Source organism: Echinops telfairi, unplaced genomic scaffold (assembly GCF_000313985.2).
Source record: "Echinops telfairi isolate 266 unplaced genomic scaffold, ASM31398v2 ScPeMD7_3533;HRSCAF=4204_0, whole genome shotgun sequence".
In the NCBI taxonomy this organism is placed as follows: domain Eukaryota; kingdom Metazoa; phylum Chordata; class Mammalia; order Afrosoricida; family Tenrecidae; genus Echinops; species Echinops telfairi.
Window position 1 is genome coordinate 34076038 of NW_022107431.1, and position 10587 is coordinate 34086624.

Below are 10587 nucleotides of genomic sequence, written 5' to 3' on the forward strand. Positions count from 1 at the left end.
AGAGGCACTGCCTAAGGAAGGCCTGGTGATCAATCTCCTTCTGAAAAACCCGCTATTCAGAACCCTGAGAACTCTGAGTTGGCATCACCCGTGGGGCAGCTTGTTTACTTGCACTCATCAGAGAAGAAGACGTCTTACCTTAGTAGGAAAGTCATTTATGTCAGAAGAGAAATGATGAGGCCAGCTTACCCATCAAGTAAGGCTTCCCCATGATCAGAGTTAAGAACCTGCCCCTCAACAAAGGTACAAATGTGCTCGACACAATGGATGGATGGATTGTGATAAGTTTTATGAGCCCCTGATAAAATGACTTAAAAAAAAGAAAAAAGAACCTGCCCCTTCGTTTCTCAGGTGGTTGTGCCAAGCCCCAATTTCTCCTCCCACCTGAACTGATTTTGCCCTGGTCTTGTTCCAGGAAACTGGGCAGGGTGGGGTAGGTGGTTGGGGCCAGGGTGGGGAGGGGAATGGTGCTCTCAGGGTAGACAGAAATTAAAGAAAAACTGCTTCCCCCTCATCTTTCTAGAAAGTTCACCAATTAGACAGTCATTCAACTGAATACCTTCTTTTTAAAAACACGCATGCAGAATTTGATGGAGGGAGGAAAGGAGTGACGAAGGGGGCAGGAAGTCCAAGTTCTAGTGAGGTAAATGCAAATGGTGTCCACAGTCTAACGGAGACCAGCGCTCTGGACTTTGTCAATTTGGTTTGTGACCGAAAAAAAAAAGAGACATTTTCATCCACAAGGAGTTAGAATCGAGGAAATAGCTACATTTCTTAAGACTCACTGGAAAGTTTGTCTGTGGACCAGGGCCTGCATCTCCCAGGAAACTCCCATTTACCTATTGGAACTTTCTCAGTGTTGCCTGGTCTAACTGCACATCACCCTACCCAGCCTCAAGGAGGTTGGGCTGAGGTATATTTGAGCAACACCAGCTCTTTCTCTTTCTAATTTGTATGTGGCTTTACATTTAGGGGTTTTCTTATTCACTCACGTCCCATCCCATTTTACAAAGAGGTATCTATGGTAACAGCTTCCTGAGCTGAAAACCAGGACATGGAATCTGACAAAATACCCATGTTCTCATGACAACAATGATGGGACAGCTTCTCTGAAACCTGGCCTGCCCCAAGGCTGTATGCTTATCAAGTTAAGTGCTTGGGGTTCAAAAGGTCTCTAACAAGGACCTGGCAAATTTCTTCTAGGACTCAATAAAGTGAGTAGATTATAGTCAGGGTCTATTCCTAAGAAGCTCAGTGCAGAACATTCCCTGCTGAGAGGGGAAAAGAGGCTTCAAGAAGGTGAGATTGTGTTTCTGTTGCTATTGCTCCCTCCCTCCCCTGACTAGCAGCTTTTGTTGCCCTGGGCCCTATTTTAAAAAGTAATTGTTTATTTTATTGGTTGTTGCAATTGGGAATATACATGGCAAAACAGATCCCAACTCAACATTTTCCACACGTACAATTCAGTGATACTGATGACCCGTTTGAGTTGTATAACTAGCCTTGCACTACTTGTCTCAGCTGATCCTCATTAACATCAGTTCACTGCCCCACCAGGCCATTCTAACTTGCTCTGGTTGTCTTATTTTTCCGTTTATCTGTTAGGATGCCCCTCTCCCTCCTGAAGTTCAGGCACTGAACCCTGGGCCTTGTAGGGGTGTGCAGCCCTGTGAATGCTGTATGCCGGGAGGTGCGCAGGAACAGGAAGTCATAGGAGCAGTGCTTGTCAGCACCACAGCTTACAAGAAAGAGGGTGTTTAAAATTTTGAGCATGGTTTCAACAGAAGAAAACTTGGAGGAAAAAGAAATATAGATGGAATTGATGGGAGTGTTTGAAGAACTAAGTGAAATTCTTAGCTGATTAGAAATATTTCACTTAGGAAAATGTCTCAAAGGCCGACACTTTGATTTTCTTAATGATTTTATACCTAACACTTTTGGATGAGTTAAAAACTATGCTTTTAAGACTTTACTGCAGCTGACACTTGAAACTGAAAATAAATTTTGAGGTGGAGAGTAGAGAAGCATGGGGAAACAAGGTGGAAAGACTTGGGTCTCGGGGACTGGGCCCTTGGGAGGGACTGTGGAAGTGAGGGGATGGTGATCCAAACTGGAAGGTCCCTAAATGCCGAGTCTGTTGACTTCCTACAGATCAAGCCCTGCGAGCCACCTTATTTCTGAGCAGGAAACACCAACACCATCACACCGCCATCCAGTTGATGCTAATTCACATCAACTTTATAGGACACGGTAGACCAGGCCCAGTGAGTGTCGGAGACTGTAACTCTTCACAGGGGTAGAAAGCTCTGCCCGGGAGCTGCTGGTAGTTTGGAACTGCTGACCTTGCATTTAGCAGACTGTTTTCTTTTTATTTGTCTTCTCAGATACAAAGCTAAACAGGGTGAGGTCATATAAGAAAGCCTTTACTCTAATTTCCATAATTTTAAACAGAAATGGATCTTTAAAGAAACATTGTGCAGACTTTTCTTTGCGAGGTCTGACAGAGGATCCCAAACTCCTCTGTCAATATTGACTTCAACTCACCGATCTGAATATTCGGGATTGAGTCTTTCTGTTGGTTACAGAGAGGGCTGATTTCCAGTTCAAATTTCTGCTCCAGATCACCTAAGAGAAGGAAGATGAAGCATATTAATAATCCAGAATGAATACAAGTGTTGATCGCTTTTAATGGCCTACTTGGGAGAAGTTATTTTGGGAATTGCTGTTCCTACCTTGTTCTCATTAGGATCCCTTTAGCACCATCACATGCAGCTGGCGTCTGTGAAATTTTAAGGCATTCGAGAGCCATTGATCACGGACAGCAAGTTCACTGTAATTAGGTGTGCCCTGGGACTAACTTTTGAACAAGAGCTATAAAAAGTATGTCAGAGCTCACAGGACAATTTCCTAGCATGAAATGGAAGCGCTGGCTTTGAGCAACAGGCTAAGAATACAGATGTTACGCTAAGCATTCAAGCTCCACCTACAAACCACCAGGAACATCACAGGTAGGGAGTGGGAGAGAGGAAAGGGAATGCTCTCATTTGGACAGCCACTCAGTCCGTAGCTTTACTCTTAAGGATAAATAGGGTTCTAGTTTCCTTCATTCGGATCCCTTAGAATTTCACCTGAGGGGAAGTTTAAGACAGTACAAAGTCTGAAACGATACTTCTTTTCTGTGCCCGAGTCAGCTTGAAGACCACAGGAAGAATTCATCTCGTCAGATAAACCCCGGCTTTGTTTAAAACACTCTGTCCTTCAGAGGGTGAAACGTCGTGAGTAAGGTTAATCAGCAGAAAAGCTGGGCCTGGGAAACGAGTTCTGTTCACAGTTGTGAATGCACTTTCCCCAACTAGAAGGACATGAAAACATAATACTGACACAGTCACTGTATGCATTATATGCATATGTACTCGGCAACAATAATAACCCCAACTTTACAGATTAAAAATTGACCCACAGGAAGTGTAAGTCTGTCACCCAAGGTCTCCTTGTTAGTCAAGAGCCAAGCCTCGGTTCTACCCTAGGAAGTTTAGCTCCAGTGTCTGCCCTTCACGCCTGGGTAGAATCCTGCAGAGCCTGTATTCCTGCGGTTGTCTCTAAAACTAGCCAAGCTTCCCAGGAACTGTGCCTTGGTGATTACTGAGACTGATGTGCGGAAATCATTTTATCTTAAGCCTGAGGAGTTCAGAGGTGTCTCCTCACACTTGCCCTTCAACCCAGGAAGGTCACAGCCTTCTGAGGGCAGGGCATGGCACCATTCCATACGAAAATGAATTCTCCCACCACCAGCGCCTTTCCTCCTGTCCCTACTTCTGTGAAGGGTGACATTGATGGAGTGGGCTTTGATTTCTCCCTCCTTATTGGGGCACCAAATCCTGTTTATTCCTCTTTTGGGGATACTCTGCCTGGCTCTCATCTGTTTTTGTTTTTTTTTTAAACCAACTTCTTCTTAGTTTTTGTTACTTAGCGAGTCTTGTGCACATTAGTTGCACAAGGAAGCTTCAAGAAATTCACGAGAGAATTTGATGATCTATCCTTTAACTGCATTTTTCCCAGGGACTTTTTTTTACCCCCTGGTATATGTTGTCCTTAATCCACTTTCTATGATGAAATCCCCACTGTTAGGTTTCTTGATTTAGCCTCACACGCAGGGGCCTCCATAAACCCGCCACGTCATTCAAACCTTCTATGGAACGGAGCTGGTCTAATGGGCAGGGAGATGACCCTGCCTCGGTGCCTTTGTCACACACGTCTATTCCCCTCTGTTTCAACCAGTGCTATATCCGACAGCACTTTCTGCAACAAAAGAAATGTTCTCTGCCTTGTTCAATGTGGTAGCCCCTGGGATAGGACTTCTCCAAACCAGGAACTAAGATTTCAATTGAACTTAAATAGAAATGGCCACTTGTGCCTTGTGGCTACCATACCAGCAAGTGCAGAACACACTAGACATCTACCAAAACCCATCTACCAAAACCCAGTGATTTTCTCAGCCACTAACTCTTCTCCTGTGACTTATACCAACAGTGTGACACTGACTTCCATGCTTCCATGTGATGTCTGCTTTGTCCTGTTGTTTCTCATGTGATCACATAGTCATTCAATCACGCCATGAATATTTACAAAGCACTTGCTATGTTGTGGACACTTTGTGGATCAATGTAGAGGAGGATAAGAAGAAAACGGAATAGTCTCTCCCTTCAAGGAGCTTGGCTGACAATTATTTTGCTGGGACAAAAGAGGGATAACTAGACTTCTTTGGATCCCCCATAACACCCCCAATGAGCTTTGTGCACAGGAGAAACATCACAATTTTGCCAAAGGTTAACCATAACCAGAAGTAGTGTTCCACAGAAACTTGACTGAGTAAGCGCAAATGTGAAGGTAATCAGACAGGAATTGTACTTCCCGAAGGAGTTGGGGAGGGCATGGTGTTGGGAATCCTAATCTGAGCTCTGAGAATATTCCAGTTTTTCTCCTTTGTGGCATTTTATAGGCCTCGCCTCCCCCTCCTGCCTTGACCTTGATTTCAGGAGTTTCCCTTTGTTTAACATCACGAATCACAGTGAAGGCACTTGACGGGAACTGTTTGCAGTCTGTGGACGCCTGCCTGGAAGGAGGAGGCCGGAATGAGCTGGGCTTTGAGCCCAAATCCTAAACTGAAAGCCAGATGAAATTAATCAAAATGACACAAGTCATCCTTACAGAATTCTTAAAAAACAAATTCAGTGTCGAGGGCAGGGAGCTGAAAGACCAGAGAGTCTCCACGTGCTAACCAGGCAGACTTGGGCGAGGACACAAGATGGTTAAATGAAAAAGGACCAATGTGCCCTACTTATTGATCGGCCTGTCTCTGCCAGGAGACGTGGCCGAGGACAAGGTGCATGGAACCTGATATTCAGCGGTCAGGTTACAAATGTTCTAGGCTCTTTCATTTTACAGTACTCCCTCCACACGCACACCTTATTAGGACAACGTTCAGATGTTGCAAAGAAACCTTGCAGGATCACCTATCTCGGCTAATCCCATTTCAGAGGGGTTTCCTATCTCGCGAACAACTTTTGCTTCACCAACTCAATAAGCGCGGGCACCCAAGTGACCTTTTCCCTGCCTCAAATTGCTTATAATCCAACTAAGGTGTGAGGCGAGTGAATGGAAATGTTACGCTCACTCCGTGCAAACAGAAGCACATGACTGAGTCAGAAGGGAGCAGGGATTGCAAAGATGGAGAGCGGACCATTTCTCCCTGGGTGAGGTCGATGTTTGTATATTATGCAGTAGAGGAAGTCCTTATCGTATTTAATCTGACACCTCCGGGTTCCAATCTCATCAGGTTTCCTTTTGTTTTACCCTCCCCGGTGGAGCTTGAATGTCCTGGGTAACTAGAACGGATCCTTTGACCTCTAACCCCTCACACTCAGTTCAAGTGAAAATACAGGAGCTACATGAGTACTTCCATCTGGAGGCCAGAAGAGCCTCTGGCTCCCCACAGACCCCAATCAGTTCCTCTTTGTCTCTGTCTTTGGGGCCATCACATGCCCTTGATGCATCTTTCACAGGAGGCTTCTCCCAAAGGTGCATGGCTGCTATTTATCCTCTCCACCGAGCTGGGACATGGAACGCTAGTGCCTAATTTGGGCTCAGCCTCTCAAGCCTGATCCTGTCACGAGCATCAGGGCCTTCAGGAGCCAGAGGCTGGGGTGCCAGCCACCCTCGGGTCCTCCCTGCTCCTTGACTTCCTTCTTTCTGCATGAGTTCCATCTTTCAGCACTGAGGCCCTCTTGGGGGCTACTTGTTTATGCATAGTGGAATTCTTTCCTCTCCCTTCTTATTGACACGGTTTGAAAGGTTGACCGTGCTTTCGGGGTTAGCGGTGTTCTGCTTCCTTAGTAGCTTTACTTAAGAAAATGACGGCAAAGAAAGGAGTCTTAAGTTTTCCCGACAGAAGATTAAAAAAAAAAAAAAAAGGACCACCAAATGGCATTTAGCCTTTGGGCTGCACTCAGCTCATTAAAATGAAGGTCAGAGTAAATCCAATCTGCCCCTCACATTCTCATATCTGCAAAGGACAGTGATTAACACAGATCTCTCTCTCTCTTTCTCTGTATGTTCCATTCTCTTTTTGGTCGTTTTTATTGCAACTCATTACTGCTATTTCTGTAGTAAGTGGAAATTATATATATATATATATATATATATTTTTTTTTTTTCTGTCATAGGTCGGGATAGTTGGCAGGAGAATCAAAGAGGAAGGTTAGGGATCGTAAGATACGGGGAGCCGGTGACAGGGCAAATGCCACGACAGATGTGCTGTTTCTTGTGTGAGCAGAGAGAGCCTGCCTGACAGCGAAGGGGCAGTGAGCACAGCGGCCGGGCCTCACAAACCTTGTCTGTAGAATTCTTCACACACCCGTTCACTCCACTGCTTGCTCATCTCCCAGATCCTGCAAGGATTGCAGATGTCAGCACACTTCAGGGCGATCTGAGAAACGACAGCGCAGGAAAACACGGTCAGAGGCTGCTCCCGCTGCGGCAGACGCGCCTCAAACCCCAGAGGCTGAGACACCAGCAGGCCTGTGGGTACCCTCTGTCTCTTGGCACCAGTGCCAATCAATTGCTGTCGAGCTCCCCCTGACTTTTGGTCGCCCCGTTTGTGCCAGAGGGTGTAACTGTGCTCCTTAGGGCTGACTTTCGGAAGGAGATCACCAGGCCTTGCTTCCTAGGCACTTCTGAGAGGGCTGAAACCTCCCAGGCGTTGGCCAGCAGCTTAGCATGTTGACAATTTATACCACCCAGGGACTGCCTGTCCCATGGGGTGAGCCCATCTTTACTGAGGGTCTCCCTGATGTGCCGTTGCAGGAAATGGCACTTATTCAGCAGGACACAAAACCCCGATTCACAACTCCCAACCAGTGAGCAGGGGAGGCAGGCCACAGGCCAGAAGCACACAGCCTCCTGGATGAGATTTGAAGTGGGCAGGCCAAGGAAAGCCAGGCCCTGGCTCCTCTTGCTGCCCTACTCCTCACAGGCTGGGCGGTCACAGGCATCTGAGCCAGGCTCAGGTGAGATCATCGGACCTCACACTCATCTTGCTGACCGCCTCCCTACGTCCCTTAAGTGCTTCTATTTGCCTTGCCATGCCTGTGTCTCTGTGGAAGCAAGCAGACTGCCATCCTGGGAGCGAAGGCACTTCAAATGTACGTGTGTTTTGTTTGCAGAGCTAAAGCGGCGTCTTGCTAACTTACCTCCTAACCCCGCTCTGGACTTGGAATATCAGATGTGGTCAGTGATTGTCCCTCGTGACCATCTGAGAGACCTGGAGGAGCTCTTGGTGGTGTATGCTGCCCACCCGTGAGACCTGCTTGCTTGGACCCTGTTTCTTGGGAGTTCAGAACCTCGGGCAGGGATGGGATCTGAGGGAGCTGTGACAACATTAAGTTAGAAACTTGTTTAGTTTCTGGTTAATTGGGTGGGGAGGGGGGTGAGAGTGCGGGTCGGGGGGAGGACCGGTTTGTGTCAATAGCGGTAAGGGGAGGAGGTCCCCCTCCAGGTTCTGTCTGTTGGGAATTCACTTGAGTTAGCAAGCTGTCTTTTTTAACTAAAAGCATCCAGACAAATTCTTTGAGCCATTCAAAGGCCTTGGCTTGAGTCAGTAAAATCAGACACCTGGCCCATATTTGTAACGCTCAGGGACTAGAAGTTTAGTCTGGGAAGAAATAAGCCGGGGGTCAGAGGGGAGGGATTATCCTTGGAAAGAGGGAGCACTTTAGCCACTGTGGGTAGCTTTAGGGGTGCAGCTGCGGGGATAGAATTCCATGTGGAACTTCATGCCTTGGTGAAAGCTGGGCTACCTAGGTAAGCCCAGGGCCCACCATGCGGTCATTGACACCAAAAGGAAACAAGTTCAAGTGAAAAGAAAAAAGGAAAAAGGAAAAAAGGAAGGCCAAGAAGGCCCTGGTTTGGATACCAGATCAAATGGCCACTTTCGGCCTTCATTTCTCTTTTTAGTCTCATATCAGAGAGGACAGCTTGCCAAAAAAGGGTTGGCCTTGATGCACTTAAATACATTAGCTTAACATAACTCATTTATTGGCCTCCAAATGCTCATACTAGGTAGACATGTTTGAGCCCTGGATGAAGATGAGTCCAGAGAGGAAAGCTAGGTTTGATGAAAGAGGTTCGAGGTGAAGGAAGGGGACTTGTTTGTAATTTTGGGGGGGTTACTGTAATATATAGTGTTTCAAATTGCACAGGTGTGGCTGGTCAGTTCTCTACCACGCCCTGGAACCTGGGCACACTCACTGTCTGCAATCATCCACCAGGTTATTCGGAGCACCCGAAGCAGTTCCCGAAGAAGGACGCATTTCACTGACATGAAACTCCGGCCTTGCTTGCTTGCAAACCACTTAAAATGTTCATGTGTCACAAACTATTTAAAAGAGCAGGCTATTGCTCTAATGTAGACCAGGGAAGAAAGTTCTCAAATGTGCTAACACGATCGATCACATCCTTAAGGGTTTTTACCTGGCATTTTGAAACGCATTCTTACCTGAAGCATGAAGTGCCTGTCCTGTGCATCCTCCAGTCTTAAATCTTTGTTGTGGAGGTGAGCTTTCAATCTGGTCAAAAACTCGTTCTGCCTGTTGATGTCTGTTGCTAAGATCAAGGAGCCCAGCTGCTGTTCAATATCCTGTCTGCAGCCGCAAGGATGAAAGACAAAAACACACACAAGCAGACTCACTTGAGAGGCAGACCGATCCTCTCCTCATCGTGGGGCTTGTCCTCTCATTCGGAGAACCATGCAAGGGCCCACCCCTCAGAGTCCAAAGGCTGCATCTCACCCACCATCAATTCTACGCTTGGTCAGAGGCATGCCAAGAGCTGCTCAATGAAGCCTTTCAATCGACTCCAACTCCTGTCAACCTTCGTGCCCCGCCCCCCAAAAAACCCCAAACCTGCTGTGGCGAGTTGATTCTGCCTCCGATCCCCTGCCCCACATGGTAGAAGTTCTTCCTGGGGCTTTGGAGGCTGTAAATCTTTATGGAAGCAGATTGTCATATCTTTTTCCCATGGAGGAGCTGGTAGGTTCGAACCTTGACCTTTCTGTTAGGAGTCCAAATGCTTAATCCACTGCACTGCACTACCAGGGCTCCTCTAAGGGTCCCCCAGCATTGCTATTTTCCGCCCATAGTTCATCTGTTTTCGTGATCGCTAGTATTATATTCTGCAATGCGTTGTTATGTTAAAAAGCAGAAAACCACGCATGTAAGACAGGATTTCTCTGGTCTCAAAAAAGAGAAATAGATGTATAGTGAGACTACAGGAGGTTTCCACTTCTTTTTTTAATATATCTTATCATTGTATGGATTTAAAAAAACATACTGTTTCCAAGAATTCTTTAAGATTCATCAGTTATTACATGTGTATCAGAAAATATGATGTCTTAGGTAAAATTTTTTATGAATCAAACTGAGGTAAATGGTATTGACAACAAAAGAGTTAAAGTAACTAATATTCAGAGACTTCTTACAAATGAATAATAAATTACTCTGAATAGGAAAATATCAAACTAAAAAGCTTAAGTACAAAAGCAGCAGCAGCAACGGCCAGTGAGTACATGAAAAATATACATGTTATTTGTACTTAACAACTTAAACGAAAAGCAACCCTCCTGCCACCGAGTCCACCATGACTGTGGGAACCCTGCAGAACTAGGGTTTCTGAGGCTGCACCTCTTCCCAGAGGCAGACGGGCGCAGCTTTTCCCCCTGGAGCAGGTTGCTGGGGGGTTTGCGTTGGTGACTTTTGGGTGAACAGCCTACTGCTTAACCCACAGTGCCACCAGGGAGCCTCTGCTATCAGAAGATGCATATTAAAATTCCCCATCTCTCTTCCTTTCTATGTTTAAGAATATTTGTTAGTAAAAAATAATCATTGTGAATGAGGGGAGTGTAGAGTGTGGACCCAAAACCCATCTGTAGGCAACTGGATATCCTCTTACGGAACGGTCTCAGGGAGGAGACGAGCCAGTCAGGGTGCAGTGTACCAACGATGAAACATACAACTTTCCTCTAGTTCCTAAATG

General features: G+C 46.2%; 1 protein-coding gene across 1 annotated transcript in view; it reads right to left on the reverse strand.

The window, feature by feature from the left end:
* Positions 1-10587, reverse strand: part of PDE7B (phosphodiesterase 7B) — a 353046-nt gene that overhangs the window by 2781 nt on the left and 339678 nt on the right. The window contains exons 10-12 of the mRNA XM_004702154.2: positions 9053-9197; positions 6889-6985; positions 2545-2625 (exon numbers count right to left, since the gene is read on the reverse strand). Coding sequence (XP_004702211.1) covers positions 2545-2625; positions 6889-6985; positions 9053-9197 — 323 coding nt within the window. The remainder of the gene's footprint in view (positions 1-2544; positions 2626-6888; positions 6986-9052; positions 9198-10587) is intronic.